Source organism: Polypterus senegalus, chromosome 12 (assembly GCF_016835505.1).
Source record: "Polypterus senegalus isolate Bchr_013 chromosome 12, ASM1683550v1, whole genome shotgun sequence".
In the NCBI taxonomy this organism is placed as follows: Eukaryota; Metazoa; Chordata; class Cladistia; order Polypteriformes; family Polypteridae; genus Polypterus; species Polypterus senegalus.
In genome coordinates, this window is record NC_053165.1 from 23,891,033 (window position 1) to 23,908,018 (window position 16,986).

At 40.5% G+C, this 16,986-nt stretch overlaps 1 protein-coding gene across 2 annotated transcripts in view; it reads right to left on the reverse strand.

Annotated features, from left to right (window-relative positions):
* Nucleotides 1–11,813, reverse strand: part of chchd6a (coiled-coil-helix-coiled-coil-helix domain containing 6a) — a 546,344-nt gene extending 534,531 nt beyond the window's left edge. Inside the window, exons 1-4 of one of the 2 annotated variants that reach the window (XM_039771514.1) lie at nt 11,557–11,813; nt 9,795–9,897; nt 8,867–8,936; nt 3,764–3,908 (exon numbers count right to left, since the gene is read on the reverse strand). In XM_039771514.1, the coding sequence (XP_039627448.1) occupies nt 3,764–3,908; nt 8,867–8,936; nt 9,795–9,897; nt 11,557–11,643 (405 nt within the window). In that variant the 5' untranslated portion in view covers nt 11,644–11,813. The remainder of the gene's footprint in view (nt 1–3,763; nt 3,909–8,866; nt 8,937–9,794; nt 9,898–11,556) is intronic. The other variant, XM_039771516.1, reaches the window with a different exon arrangement.
* Nucleotides 11,814–16,986: the final 5,173 nt, after the last annotated feature.

Sequence of the window (16,986 nt, forward strand, 5' to 3'; positions counted from 1 at the left end):
GTGAACCACTGCCACTTAACGTATGGTGGATGAAGCTGCTGCTCTCCTCCGGCTTCTGCTAGAGCATCCCCTGGCACCTTCCATCTTGGCAAGAGGTCATGCTGTCATCCAGCCGTGAAAACTGTCTGTCCCCCATTGCACTCGCGCTTTATGCACTGTTCTGTTTTGAAGTCTTAACAATTACATATATACTCAGCAAAAAAAGAAACGTCCCTTTTTCAGGACTGTGTATTTCAACAATAATGTTTTAAAAATCCAAATAACTTTACAGATCTTCATTGTAAAGGGTTTAAACAATGTTTTCCATGCATGTTCAATTAACCATAATCAATTAATTAACATGCACCTGTGGAATGGTCGTTAAGACCTTAACAGCTTACAGAAAGTAGGCATTTAAGGTCACAGTTCTAAAAACGCAGGACACTAAAGAGACTTGTCTACCGACTGTGAAAAACACCCAAAGAAAGATGCCCAGGGTCCCTGCTCATCTGCGTGAACGTGCATTAGGCATGCTGCAGGGAGGCATGAGGACTGCTGATGTGGCTAGGGCAATAAATTGCCATGTCCGCACTGTGAGACGCCTAAGACAGCGCTACAGGGAGACAGGAAGGACAGCTGATCATCCTCGCAGTGGAAGACCACGTGTAACAACACCTGCACAGGATCGGTACATCCGAATATCACACCTGCGTGACAGGTACAGGATGGCCACAACAACTGCCCAAGTCACACCAGGAACACACAATCCCTCCATCAGTGCTCAGACTGTCCGCAATAGGCTGAGAGAGGCTGGACTGAGGGCTTGTAGGCCTGTTGTAAGGCAGGTCCTTACCAGACATCACCAGCAACAACGCCGCCTATGGGCACAAACCCACCTTCGCTGGACCAGACAGGAGTGGCAAAAAGTGCTCTTCACTGATGAGTCACGGTTTTGTCTCACCAGGGGTGATGGACGGATTCGTGTTTATCGTCGAAGGAATTGAGCACGTCTGGGACCTGTTGGATCGCAGGGTGAGGGCTAGGGCCATTCCCCAGAAATGTCCAGGAACTTGCAGGTGCCTTGGTGGAAGAGTGGGGTAACATCTCACAGCAAGAACTGACAAATCTGGTCCAGTCCATGAGGAGGAGACGCACTGCAGTACTTCAAGCAGCTGGTGGCCACACCAGATACTGACTGGTACTTTTGATTTTGAGCCTCCCTTCATTCAGGGACACATTGTGAAACATTTTTAGTTTATGTCTTATGGTGTTGACTCTTTTAGTGTTCATACAAATATTTACACATTAAGTTTACTGAAAGTAAAAACAGTTGAAAGTCAGAGGACGTTTCTTTTTTTGCTGAGTATATATAACATTTTTTAAAAACAAGAATGTCTTGTTTAAAACACTCTACCACAGTGTGTACCAGATAATTCTAAGATTAAAAATGACAATGACATGATGATTTTGCAATGTCATTTAGTGGCAGTGCCAAGGCAAGAGTTGTGTCTGTAAGTAACAAAACAGATAAAAAAAATAAAGCCAAACAGAATTAAGACTGTTCAGATCTCTAGGGAAAAAAATGTCAATAGAAAGTTAAAATACAGTAGAAACACATGGATTCAACTTTGAAGGTTTGGATGAAATTGCAGAAATGAGGTTTTCATGGTGCCTTTATTTAGTAAACTAATATGGTAGATTTGCCCACAGTCAAGTAACACTAAGATGTTATTTGTAAGCAGACCATGAACAGAAGTGACAGCTCTGTGACGCTGCTCATTTTACACAAACAAGCACATACACAAATCACATTTAAACTGCAAGATGAGGTTTTCTGTTGCCAAAGTTCTAAATAAATTATTGATAAAGCTAGTCAAAGTGTTCAGACTATGACTAAATTTCAACTGGTCACTTTTAACCTCATGACAACTTCCTATGCTCAAACGAAGACTTGTGTTTAGACCATCACTGCACCTATCAAGTTAGACAGGCAGACTGTACATCACCATCAGCGTGGGACCAACATTTGTTATGGACATGTCTACAAGAAAGCTGTCCACATGGTGGCAGAAGGAGGGTTAATGACTAGGAGATTCAAAAAATTAGGCAAATAGGAGCAGACTGAAAACTTGGTCACACCAACAAAAGGTATCGAAAGAACCAAAACACCAAATCAGAAGCACAGTCAGAAAAAATATCACACACATTATCAAACTAGCTGGTATAAATTACTCCTAACTACCACTACATGCCACATTTATTTTCCTTTCCAAATCCAAACACTTGAATGCTATTAGCTATTCACTGCCATCCCTTAGGGCTCGTTAATACTTCACGCTCAGAACGCGTACGCGCACACATCATGGCTTCCACGTGTTCCCAGCATTCATTTGACGCTTCCTCTGAGCAGGTCCTCAGAAATGAACGCGACGTGTGCCCGAGTTGCAGTACCTGCAAAAAGTCAGGGGGCACAGTGTGATAAAAGTCAGAATGTGACGTCAGAGTCTCTGTTAACTATCTACATTTGCTAGAAAGATGCTATGCGGTTCCTATGGGATCGATGAATGGCTCAATGTGGTGAAGCAAAATGCATTCGTGGTGCTTTTATATTCAAGCGTTGCATATTCTCGATCACAATGACACAATACATTTTAAAAGTCGCACATACCATCTTTTATTCCGTCTTTTTTCTGGGGTTTCCTCCTGACCTGACAGCAGCGGCAAACATCAATAGATCACCACACAAAACACATTAAATGTATGATATTCCAACTCTCTGCACATTTAGAATCCTTAGATTTATACTTGATATCACTTTCATGATGAAATGCAATAAAGTATGTATGTTACATTTTACAGATAAATCATTAATTTCAGTTAAATAATGAATACCGTTAATAATTACACACATGGAGTGACACGGTGGCGGAGCGGCAGCACTGCTGTCTCGCAGACAGTCACGTCGTTGGTATTCCCTGTCTGGAGTTTGCATGTTTTCAGCTGGGTTTCCACAGTGTGCTCTGGTCTCCTTCCAAAGATATGCAGATTTGGTGACACTAAAATGATGCTAGTGTGTGCGAGTGCTTGTATTCACCTTGCGATGAGCTGATGCCCCCGACTGTTTCTGCCTCGTGCCCAATGCTAGCTGGAATGGGCACATCCCTGGAATGAGTGATTTAATCATTAAACATCCTTTTCAGAGATATTGCGGTAAGGTGTCATCAGAATTTAATGGGTGTTCCAGGCAATTCACAACACAGAGAAGCCGAACCAGTTCTCACTGTGATAGTATCTCGCACCACCCACCGCCTGGTGGATTCTTCCAGATTTACATAAAGTACGCGCGCAAGTATAAACAGTAAAAACAACACGTCATGTTGCGTGAAGTATAAACCTGGCCTTACAGGTAATAAGTAATGACACAAGATGCCAAGAGGCATAATAACCGCAAACAATATGGCTGTAGCCATTCAGAGGTGGTTATAAAATCCTACACATTTTGTTATCCTACAAAAAATAAAACACAAAAAAATATAAACGATCAGACAATGATACATAACCAGTCCAAAAAGGAGAAAGACTGTGTTCAAGAATGTCAAAAGCCCAAATGTCTTATAACATTGCCTGGAGTTTCTTTGCTCCAAATGATTGAAACAGAACTCTTTAATACACAGTTTACAAAATACTGTAGTATCAAAACAGATATTTGTATAGATATTTGTAATGCCTAAAGATTCACATTAGAAGAAACAAATATATATACTTGCTGTACTACAGCACTTACGAGAACTTTGGCCTTTTGAATCTCTTCGACAGTGGAAGCTCTTTCTTGTAAAATGGCAAAGTTCAGGTTCTCCCTGGCAGCTGCTCTCTCTCTTTGAGCAATTCTGGCCAGCTCCTCTTGTACCAGTGCTTGTTCTCTTTCATACCTATGCAAATAATACATTTTAGTCAAACACAAAAGTAAAATTATACAGAGCATGCGTATACAATATACAGAGCACCCTGTACAATATCTTTAGATGCCGCACAAGAGGCAGAGCTTGAATTTTACCTTATTAAAGCTTTCCACACAGCCCGGATAGTAAAACGAGAATGATTTAAAGTATTACTGTGGTAACAAAGAAGATAAAAATTGTTTTGAGAACAGCTAATCCAACAAATACTTTCCCTACCAGATTCTGAAAGTTACATCTTGAAACAATCACTCGTCGTCATCCACAATGCTGATTCAATGGCCATGTTTTGGGTGTGCCTACTGTACAGCTGGTTAGCCAATTGCCCCTCAAATCTGTTTCCTCCATACTCACTAGTCTTAAACATCCTTTAGGATGAGATCAATTTTTTTTTTCATAACATTTGAAACCATATATTTTTTAACCTCCTCTTTGCTCCTTGTCCCCACCACTTCCATCATGGAGCACTTCACCCAATCATCCTTCGCCTTTCATTCCACATACCCAACACCACCTTAGTTCCTTTCTCCTCAGCACAGCATCTACTGCCTCCACACCAAGTCTGTCTCTTAATTCAACATTCAACTCATTCTGTGGTTCTCAGCACATCCATCATTCTCTTTTCTGCTTCTTGTTCTGCCTTCATTGACCATATCTCACTCTACTCCTTGCACAGCTTTCATAAATATTTAATCTTTCATGCCAGAGATACCTCTTCAGAAGTCAGATATGGGGGACAGCTCCCGGAATTTCTTCCATGCACCTTTCCCCCTTCTTATCGCTGCCATGTTGGCACATCTATCTACACTCAGCATATTATTAACTAGTAGAGTCTCCCATATTTCTCCAAAACACCTCCATTGCTGATATCTAGATCTATATGTGCTACCATCAGCATTCCACAATCCTCTTACACACAAATGCTGTACCCACTGCCTGCTTACTACCTGTCACACCACTAGTCCTTGTGTGCACTCACATCTTTTTTGTTAAGATCACAATTGAGCATATAAGATTAGCATAGCAAATACAACAGTATGCTTCAAAATTAAGACCAACAAAGTATGCTTTGAAAAAGAGTTCATCACAGACTCGGTGTGCTTATTTTAGGATTATATTAATAGGTTCTTGCCATGTTTTGAAAATGTTCTGAACAGATCTTATTAAGCAAAATTTGATTCATTTCAATATAAAATAATATAATACATTGCTTCCTCACTGAGGTACAGGAGGTGGATATGGCTTCTTCCAATTGACATAATGAAGTCTATATGTCATTTCTGAGCCCACTTCTGACCAACCATGCATTGGATTGAGTTTTCCCTAACATTTCTGTTGCGCATGCTGCATGGTTACGCAACCACTTCTTCTACACCTCCTGTATATGCCTCTGTCCATCACCTTGGTCCTTCCTGCATTTACCTTGAGGCCTTTCACTTCAAAGCTAATTTTCCATGTCAATATTTTCACCTTCAAATCTGCTTCTTTGCTATCAATACAAGATTATCACTTTACAAGAGTTCCCATGGTAGTTCTTGACATACTTCTCTGGTTATCACTTCCATCGCTACTACACAAAGTAAAAATTCTAATTTTGTAGACTCCGAATGTACTCTTGGAGCGGCCCCATCTTCACCTTTGAACTTTCACTATCCCACCGTCTCTGGTTCTTTATACATTGACATACTAAGCAATCATCCACACTTAACTTTCATAATATCCACCTCACCACATTTTGTGCCACTTTGTTAAATGTCTTCTCTAGGTCTACAAATGCATAATGCGTCTTCTTTCCTGCATTTTCCCGATGGCGAAGAGCACATCTGTTGTTCCCTTTCCAGGTATGAGACCAAGTTGCAATTTGCTGGCTTTCACTTGATCCCTGATTGTTTTTCCTAGTGCTCGCTTAATCACCTCTGAAACAACACTCTTTGACCAAATCATTTTTAACATCATTTTTGCTCTATTCTGAATTCATCCCCAGGTATATTGTTAAGATACAGCTAATGAGGAAAGCAAGCTTCATCTGTTTCTCCCTGGAGCGGTACCAATTTAAACAAATCCTCAGTTACAAAGCGGAGAAGTTATGTCCTGTGGAGAAGGGAATAAATCACACCAGGCCACCAACAAGAGAAACCCTTACAAGAAGAAAGAGAAGGAAACTCTACAGAAGACTGTGACATGGAGCTGAAGTAAAGTGCAGAGGCTTTGTGAATCAGAAAACTACTAAAACAATTTTTTGAAAAGACAGAAAAATATGCAGAGTACAAATCTCAATGTTTCATTAATTCTATTACAGTTATCACTGCAACAAAGAAACTGCACTGTACATCAACTACTAGCATAACATGGAGGGCTACTGTGGTTAATTTCCCCATAACATTAGCCAGTCAGTCAGTCAGTCAGTGTCCAACCTGCTATATCCTAACACAGGGTCATGGGGGTCTGCTGGAGCCAATCTTAGCCAGCACAGGGTGCAAGGCAGGAACAAACCCCGGGCTGGGTGCCAGCCCACCGCAGGGCGCACATACATAACAAGCACACACTAGCGACAATTTAGGATCGCCAATGCCCCTAACCTGCATGTCTTTGGACTGTGGGAGGAAACCCACGCAGATACAGGGAGAACATGCAAACTCCACGCAGGGAGGACCCGGGAAGCGAACCTGGATCTCCTAACTGCGAGGCAGCAGCGCCACCGTGCCGCCCCATAACATTAGCAGTATGTGTAAAAGCAATACTTCGTGGCATGGTGTCAACTATTAACTACACAACTTAAATTCATATAATTTTTAAGCACAACTAACCAAACAGATATTATTTATTAAAATGTGTCTAAATGTATTCACTATGCCAATGCACTTCTTTATTCAACAAAACAGTCTGCATGCTTTTTACATACAGTATGTTCACGTGTTCCTTGTTATTCTGTTGCTGCTGTCCTTTATCAGTTCATCACCCTTCTTGCTCATTTGATACGCAAAATTTGTAATTTAAAGCAGTTAAACTTACTTAATTATGGCTAAAACATGACCTACACATTTACTGGAATTTTAATATGAAAATTGTAAGTAATTCAGATTAAATGTTGCCATATTTTTTCACTACATACATAATATTGGCTAACACAATGGTGGAATAAATAGATAATTTCAAATAATAATTTTGTGGCTAATTTCTAGGCGCAGCCAGGGTGTTGAAGGGGTCCGGTTTGGTGGACTCAGGATTGGGTCACTGCTTTTTGCAGATGATGTTGTCCTGTTTGCTTCATCAGGCCGTGATCTTCAGCTCTCTCTGGATCGGTTCGCAGCTGAGTGTGAAGCGGCTGGGATGAGAATCAGCACCTCCAAATCCGAGACCATGGTCGTCAGCCGGAAAAGGGTGGAGTGCCCTCTCAGGGTTGGGAGTGAGATCCTGCCCCAAGTGAAGGAGTTTAAGTATCTTAGGGTCTTGTTCACGAGTGAGGGAAGAACGGAGCGTGAGATCGACAGGCAGATCGGTGCGGCATCCGCAGTGATGCGGGCTCTGCATCGGTCTGTCGTGGTGAAAAAGGAGCTGAGCCGTAAGGCAAAGCTCTCAATTTACCAGTCGATCTACCTTCCTACCCTCACCTATGGTCATGAGCTATGGGTAGTGACCGAAACAACGAGATCGCGAATACAAGCGGCTGAAATGGGTTTCCTCCGCAGGGTGCCTGGGCTTTCCCTTAAAGATAGGGTGAGAAGCTCAGTCATCCGGGAGGGGCTCAGAGTAGAGCCGCTGCTCCTCCGCATCGAGAGGAGTCAGATGAGGTGGCTCGGGCATCTGATCAGGATGCCTCCTGGACGCCTCCCTGGTGAGGTGTTCCGGGCACGTCCAACCGGGAGGAGGCCCTGTGGAAGACCCAGGACACGCTGGAGGGACTATGTCTCCCGGCTGGCCTGGGAACGCCTTGGGATTCTCCCGGAAGAGGTGGAAGAAGTGGCCGGGGAGAGGGAAGTCTGGGCCTCTCTGCTTAAGCTGCTGCCCCCGCAACCCGACCTCGGATAAGCGGAAGAGGATGGATGGGTGGATGGATGAATTTTGTGGCTCGAAAATAAAATGTAAAATACCATTTAGAGTAGTGGTTCCCAACCTTTTTTTGGCCATGGCCCACCTAGGCCTCTCTAAAATCATGATGTCCCCCACTGTAACATATACCTTATTCTTATTATTACCTATTCAAAAAGTGAACTCCTACTCACGTGGAGGAAGCCCATAATGTTATTAATTTGGTCTAAACAAGCTTCCAAAGAACATGGAAACAAAAGAGGGAAAAGGATAGTTGAAGTACTGACAAAGAAATCACTAAGAAATTGTTAAAAAAAATAATATAATATGAAGTAATATGAAAATACAGCAAATACAGTTTTGAAAACATATAATAAGAGGCGTGATATTCATAAATATAAAGTAACTTTAATGACAGCTTTGTCTGTAATATTTTGATCATTTTATATTTTTGTTATATTGCAAAATTTTATAATCATTGTTACAACTCATATTATTTTAATGGTAAAAAAGATTTCTAAGTAGAAAAACCAAATCATAAATTAAAGTGTTCTTCACCATCCCTTCTATGTTTACATAAATACATAAATGTCTCTGTAAAAAAAATACATATATATTTGTTTATTTTTTTCTATCATTTTTAACAATGAATTTCTGTTTTTTCATGTGGTAAATTGTTTAGCATAGCTAAATTCTCAAACTGCCCCACGTTAGGAATCAGCGATTTAGAGTGTAAGGAATATTACCATGCCTGTACTTTCACGTTTGGCCAGAAGATGTCAGTACAATTCTTTCAGCACAGAAATGCATACTAAATAGAGAGGACAATTTTGTTTATGTAGTACTGAATGTGGCAATTCATAAAGGTGGCCAAAAACCGAAACAAAATACTAGACTCATACCTTCGGTACAGCTCCTCTTCTCGTTCTGTGTATGTTTTGCCTGAGCGACCTTCTTGTGATTTAGAAGGACCTTGAAAAATATTAAAGATAATTAGATACTTTCACAAAATTAAGTTTTAAACTACTGTATTTTAATAAATTAATGGTTTAATAATTCAGAGAGTTACAAGGTTACTTGCAAATATTTTTTTTATTAATTAGGAGAGATACTAAACACTGCTTACAAGTCAATGATTGATGTACATTAAGTGAATAGAACTAAAGAATCCAAATAGCATACATACAGCTGACATGGTATAGTCCTAGGCTTGGATTTAATTTCTGAAGAAAGAAAGAAAGAAAGAAAGAAAGAAAGAAAGAAAGAAAGTATATAATAGATTAGAATAGAGCATCAGCTGCACTGGAATTGGTAACCCAGAATTTTGAAGCCAAGAGAGCCATCAGGCACAATGCTGACCACTGCACCACCATGCTGCCTTATTCCAGTAACTGTATTGTCAAATTTGATTTTTCTTCTTTCCTCAAATACTATCCACCCCACTATCAGTTCAGTCTGACATTGGCAGGGTATACCTCAAAGCAGGACTAATACTGTATCTAGCATTTGAATTGTGCCCAGTTTGTTAAAGAAAGAAAGAAAGAAAGAAAGAAAGAAAGAAAGAAAGAAACTATATGACATATGAAAGGCACTATATGAGATAGATAGATAGATAGATAGATAGATAGATAGACAGATAGATAGATAGATGAAAGGCACTGTATAATTAGATAGATAGATAGATAGATAGATAGATAGATAGATAGATAGATAGATAGATAGATAGATAGATAGATGAAAGGCACTGTATAATTAGATAGATAGATAGATAGATAGATAGATAGATAGATAGATAGATAGATAGATAGATAGATAGATACCAAATAATACCTGTTGCACTTGGACCCCCCTCACTCCTTTCTGAAGGGGGTGGCTTTGACTCAGGTAAGGAATGAGACCGATCTTTTGCACGTTGTATAACAGCATCTGACAACTACAATGAAACATATGGAAAATAATTAAATATAGCATAATATCGGAATTAAAAGATTGTGTTAAATGCCACCATTTTCTGAACACATGCCCTCCGTAATGGGGTTGCAGGTAGCCAACACCTACTTAATTGATAAAAACGAACAGAATGCATTAGATGTCATAATTTTCTGTACAGTCCATAACAGGGATTCAAGTAGCCAAAACTTATCCAATTGCTAAATTTAAGAGACTGCATAAAATTCTGTCATTTTCTGAATACATTTAGTCCATAACTGGGTTTCAGTTAGCCATAACCTATCAGGCAGAATTGGATGTAAAGCAGGCTGTACCCTGGGCAGGCCACCAAACTATCGCTGCACATAGTCATAATAATCTTACAGTCACCAACTAACCAAGCATTTATTTGAGTGCAGGAACAAAACTAAGTGTCCAAAGAAACCCCGCATAGATTGGGACAAGGAAGGAACTGAGCCTAGGACCCTGAAGCTGTGATCCAGCAGCACTAACAGCCATGCTATATATTAATTTCCATTTATCAAACCTGCTTAAAACAATTTTAGGCTCACAGGGTGCAAGAGCATATCTCAAAGGTATTAAATTCAATGTTCGGACCATCAATTCGACCGTTCATTAATGCACCTACAGTACACTCACTCATTCAGGGACAGCTTATATAAGAGATGATGCCCATTGCTGAATTGGATGAAATCTCAAGCAAGACACGAGAAGAACATGCAGCCTCCGTACACACTGATACTGGGCCGGCATTTGAACCCCACTTCTTGTATTCGTGAAGCAGCAACACTAACCAATGCATACCATTCCATCATAATTTTAATTTGTAAAAAAAAAATGCAGTGGATCAAAAACTAAAACCGCAGCAAAGTTGTTCAAATTGGCTTTTTTGTATCAGTGTATATTCCCTCTTGCTGACACACCGAAGGAGAAAAACTTTTAAATCTAAATCAATTATATCTTCATATGTGTTTAATAAAGCAACGATCCCTTTTTGAGACAAATCTTTCCTGTGAGAAAAAATCATGAAGACAAGTAACCTAGAGCCCACGAAAGTTATTTATGACAAACTCAAGTATGGACAAATTGCTAAGCATGCCCGTGGTCGACGTCAGTGACGAATGTCCCTCTGTTATCCTTGTCAGAATGACTGATGCCTTGACAGCAAATGGAACTTTACCTACTTTTAGCGAAACTCAGAATTCTAAAGGAGGAATGCACAAGAGCCATATCATATTTTATTTTGTTTTCTATTATGCTTAAAATAAGTTTGGCGACGTTATAATGTATTAATGCAAAATATTACTTCTCTTCTGGGCATCCATGCATACACCAACAAAAGAGTCAAAACAATTAGAGGTGATCTGCTACAATACAAATATGCACCTATGGTAAAGTCAGACAATAGCGTTATCCGCAAGTCGAGACTATTTATGCGCTTAATGTGACAATTGTAAGTTTACTGCGGGACTTTTATTTAAATATGTTTCGAGCAAGAGGAGAAAAACATTACGGCCTGTTGGCTGCAAAACTGAGGCTGGTCCGTTTAGCGATCCTTCAGTAGATTGCTTCGGTGTCCCTTGGATGGGCATCTTTCCACAACTCCGCTCTGGTGGCTGTTATGCTTGACCGACACACTTACCTTAACGCCGGCGGGCAGCACCCTGACTTTGTCCTCTTCATCCATGGCAAACGACACCTTTCTAACAGTACTTTCGTTACCTCCCATGGCTGCAGAAAACCTAAATAAACAGACTTGATAAACTACGTAAACTGGTGTATTTATTTCTTTTGAAAACACTCTCTTTTTTATACTCTTTTAGAAGCTGTCGATTTCTATAGAAATACAGGTTTCATATTCAGCATGCCAAACGTCAAAACACATATCCAAGCAGCGCCACCCGTGATTGGTGAGTAGCAACTGACTGACCAATCGCAATTCAATTTACTAGAGAAGAAACGTAGAGCGTGCTGGGGATTGTAGTTGCTGTATATCCAGCTTAAGGTTTAAATCAAAGTTGTAAACTTCCCAGGTTATTAAGTAGTCCTTAAAAGCACACCTTAATCGTCAATATACCAGATTTCTTTTGATAAAAATAACATCAATTGAAGAAAAGAAACAGAGGAGAAAATGAAGCACCAGTAAGCGTGCACCGAGTTTATTCAGTCAGTGCTGTCAATGCAACGCCTCTGACAGCTGCTCCCTTTACGTGAAAGAGTCTTTGAGCCACTGCTACGAGCAGCATGCCAGTTGGTTATTTTCTTAAGTTTTCTGAAGGGTGAGATGGTTGCTATTCTTTTTTTGTCATATTTAACATTTAAATGTGGTAAATCCCTTCTTTAAAACATTCTAATTTGCATAAGGTACACACCTTTCCTCTACTGAATATTAATAAGGGATCATCTAGTACTGTACAATACTCGGTAGTATTAGGCTAATATATTACCCCGCTCTTCCGGTTTGATTCGATTATAGAGAAAGAACAAGTTAATTATAGGTTGTGAAGTGCCCCTTTTAAAGAGGTTAGTTTTTCTGTGATTTCTGAATGAGATTTGGGTTTTTTTAGAAGTCTGGAAGATCTGGTGGGTGTGAAGGTGGAGACGGTATAACCTGCTAACAACGATCGTGGGTCGCGCTGCAACTAACATACCGGCCAATAGTAGTTAGGACACTTCAAGTACATTGGTCGCGAAAAAGGCACTTCATTATTTCACCGTTTATCAGATCATCTTCCTCAATTTCGGGCTCATAAATAGGCTGCAAAGTGCTGGGTTCTCCCAAAAAATAAGAAACATTTTGGTGTTCTCCTATTTATTGATCACTTAATCCAGCATGGCGTTTCCGAACTTTTTTTTTGTGTGGTGGTACAGTTTTTGTAACCAAAATCATCTCAAGACCCACCACTATTTTACTAACCAAAAACATATCTCATACACGTGCTCAAATGACCGAAGTAGTGGGACCACATAGTAGCCTGTAAAACAGCCAATCCGAGCACGCTGTTTGCATACATGCCACTTAGTGAGCGCTTTGGTGGCATTTCCCAGCTGCTTAGTCCCTTTGTCCACAACCCTCCCCTACCACCCAAAAAAAAAAAACCCTTCCTCAGAGGCAGCTTGTATGCCCACTATCCACCAGGCCTTTTAGCCTTGCTGGCAACCACACACCCAGGCGAATGGACTCTACCAGCCAGTATATAGTCCGAAATGTTCTAACGTAGTGATTGCGGAGCTGATTTTATGCCAGCTTCTTCCAGGCAGTTCTGTCATCCTCAGACAGGTCTCGGGCACCTGCGGAGCTTAAGACCCTAGTGCGCTACACCATCATTTCCACGGTACACTGGGTCGCTGTCACGGCGCACCGTTGAAGAGCACTGCTCTGTGCTGATGACATTACCAAGACGCAGACCGAATATCTTGCTTGGGAAAATTCTTTCTATTTATTTATTTGATATTCCAATATAAATATTTAAAATGGGACATTGAGAATAGGAGAACTGAAAACGATTAATAAACAGTACCGAATAAAAACGAGTATCTGAAGTGTATGAGTTTATGCTTGTCACAAAAAAAGACAAGTTATTTTACGAAAGTATTGTGGTATTTCACGATAATTACTGCGTTATTTTGAAAACATATTGCATCATTTCGAAAAGGAACGGCCTGCTGCTGCCATTATCGTCATGCATAATGACAGCTATTAAGCCTGCAATTAAGTGACAAGAACTGAAAAATAGTTATACTATAGATTTACATTTCGTTTTTATCAGGTTAAAGTTTAGTAAGTTTAGTACAGGTGTTCAAACATTGGCAGAGTGATATCGTAGAGCTTTCATTCCTGCCTTACAGTGCCAGGGACTGCATAGAGGTTGGATGTTCTCCCTGTATATTTCTGGATTGACTGGTATCAGAGTGTGTTTAGCTGCATGTGATTGTTATAACACAAAGTATTTGTCAGTAATGCTTTTCAATTAACAAAATATGTTTAGTCCTTCATGTACTGTCAGTCAGTCAGTCATTGTCCACCCCACTATATCCTAATACAAGGTCATGGGGGTTTGCTGAAGCCAATCCCAGCCAGCACAGGGCGCAAGGCAGGAACAAATCCCGGGCAGAGTGCCAGCCAATCGCAGGGCACACACACCCACACACCAAGCACACACCAGGGACAATTTAGAATTGCCAATGCACCTAACCTGCATGTCTTTGGACCGTGGGAGGAAACCGGAGCACCTGGAGGAAATCCACGCAGACACGGGGAGAATATACAAACTCCACGCAGGGAGAACCCGGGAAGTGAACCCAGGTCTCCTTACTGTACTGTAAACCAAATAATTTTTCATCTCCTTCATCCATTCCCAACCCAAACCCCCAAAGATTTGAGGTAGGAGCGCTAGCCACTGCACCACCATTTCAAAAAACAGCAAACAACTGGATTAAAACCAAACAAGAAAACGTTTTCCTGATTGGCTGTGCAATGGAGCCCTGTGAAGGACTGGCATGCTGCCCACCATGACTGCTTCTTACCTTACACCCATTGTGACTGGGATAATCCCTGCCTCCCTGTGACCCTAAACTGGGCAGATTCAATTTACCCCCAAGGCATGCAAGATTAAAGGTATGCCTACAGCATCAGTTAAGTTCTTTTTAGTTGAATACATGCTATGCAGGGGTGGCGCAGTGGGAGCACTGCTGCCTCTCAGTATGGAGACCAGAGTTTGTGTCCCTGGTCCTTCCTGCATGGAGTTTGCATGTTCTTCCCATGTCTGTGTCAGTTACTTCCAGGTGCTCTGGATTCCTACCACAGTCCAAAGACATGCAGGTTAGGTGGATTGGTGACATTAAATTGGCCCGATGTGTGTGTATGCCCTGCGATGAATTGGTGTCCTCCTGTCCAGTGTTTGTTCTGCCCAATGCTAGCTGGGATGATCCCCAGCACCCCATGAGACCCTGTTCAGGACAAAATAAGCAGGGCAGGCTCTAGGCATAGATCTTGTGACTTTCATAAATACAAGGTGGCTGGTGTAGTACTCTGCCAACATTACTCCTGGACTGGTTATGTTATGCTGTGCCATAGTAGTAGTAGTAGTACAGTGAAACTCTTACTTGCATATCCAACCAACATGCAACACCCTGCCATGTCAAACAAGTATGTATGCATTGAAATACAAAAATTAATTTTATTTAAACATCAGTCAGCTTACTTGTTTTACCTCGTATTACCCTGGGGACTTCAGTTTCCCAAATATTAGCTAGAATAGTTATAAAATTGTGGAGAAGAAGAACAGGAGTTTATAGGCATTGTCAGTGGCTGTTTTAAACTCAGTACATGTATGTTAAAATACTAACAAGAAGAGAATCCTGTTTAGATTTAGTATATTGTAATAATCAGGATAGAATTCAGAAACTTTGTAACAATTGAATGAGCACATCTTCAAAAACTGAAGCTTTTATTAAATGTTTAATTTCAATAGGGTATATTATGCTATTTAATTGAATAGATTGGATTACTGAAATGGGAGTATCTACGTAAAGCCAGATGGGAGCCAAAGTCCATCCTAGTGGTGTCTCTGTAAGCTGGGCCAGGTCACTGCACACATTCAGGCCGTTAATCATGTGTTCCTTCATCTTAAGATCCTGCTAACGCCAGCGCTATTTGACAGGGAGACACAGTCCATTCTGGCGGTTCTGACCATAAGGATGGGATAACCCTTCACTGCAGGGCCCACTTAGGCGGAGTGGTGGCTCTGAGGCTAAGGATCTGCACTGGTATCTGGAAGGTTGCTGGTTTGAATCTCGTTACTGCCAAAAGGGACTGAGCAAGGCCCTTAACCTGCAATTGGTCTAGGGGTGCTGTACAATGGTTGGCCCTGTGCTCTGGCGCCAAGGAGTAAGTAAAAAAGGAAAAATCCTAATACAAGGCAAATAAATAAACCTCACTCATATTTACTCATACAGTGAGTTGCTATTTCAGCAAACCTGTTTTATCTTTGGGAATGTGATGGAAAAATGAAAAACCATGAGAAAACATAATACTTAAACAGGGACAATGAAGATAATGCAAAAAGACAGGGATGTGGGCACTAAAACTTCATTTATTACACTATGAGACACTAATAACTACACCATGTTCAGTTTAAAATAAACTTAATTTTTGAAAATCTTTCCATTAACCAACTTCTCCATGTTAAATAAGAATAAAATAATAAGGTCTGACTTTGGTGCAGTTTGAAGAGAAGACTCCAGTAAATAGATTGAATCACCTAGGGTAGTATAGTGGCTACTGATGCAGAATCCCAAATCCACTGTCTTGGGTTTGAGCACAATGCCTGCAGTCTCTCCATGTGGAGTTTACACACATCCATATAGTGCTCTCTAGTTGTTCTGTCTCATATCTTTATTTTAACATTTTATTGAATTTATTAAAACTAAGTAACATCCCATACAAGAAAGTCAAGCTTGACAAAACTAAGTTCAAATCAACCCTCACCCGTGAGAAAGAGAGGAAGTTCAACAACCAGAGAAAAACTTTGCAAGTAAAAAAAAGGGGGAGAAAATCGTCTTCCGCAATTTTAGTGCTGTTTCTAAAATGTTATTGATTAGATCCTGCCAGGTTTTTAAAAAGCTTTGTACAGATCTTCTAAGTAAGAATTTGATTTTTTTCCAATTTCAAATAGTATAAAACATCAGTTACCCACTGACTTAAAAGAGGTGGACTAGGATTCTTCCAGTTTAGCAAGATATGCCTGCATGCCAATAGTGAAGTAAAGGCCATTACAGTTTGTTTGTCCTTCTCTCTGTGAATCCACCAAACACAGCTGTTAATGGGTTAGGAGTAATTGTGACACCAAGGCTATCTGAAAGGCATTTAAAGATTTTGGTCCAGAATGATGTTAATTTGGTGCAGGCCCAAAACATGAGGCTCAGTGAGGCTGGAGCTCGATTGCAACGTTGGAAGGTTTGATCTTGTCCTGGAAACATTTTGGACACTTTTAAATGAGACAGATGTGCTCAATAAAAGATTTTAAGATGAATAATTGAATGCTTTGCACATATGGAGCTCGAGTGAATT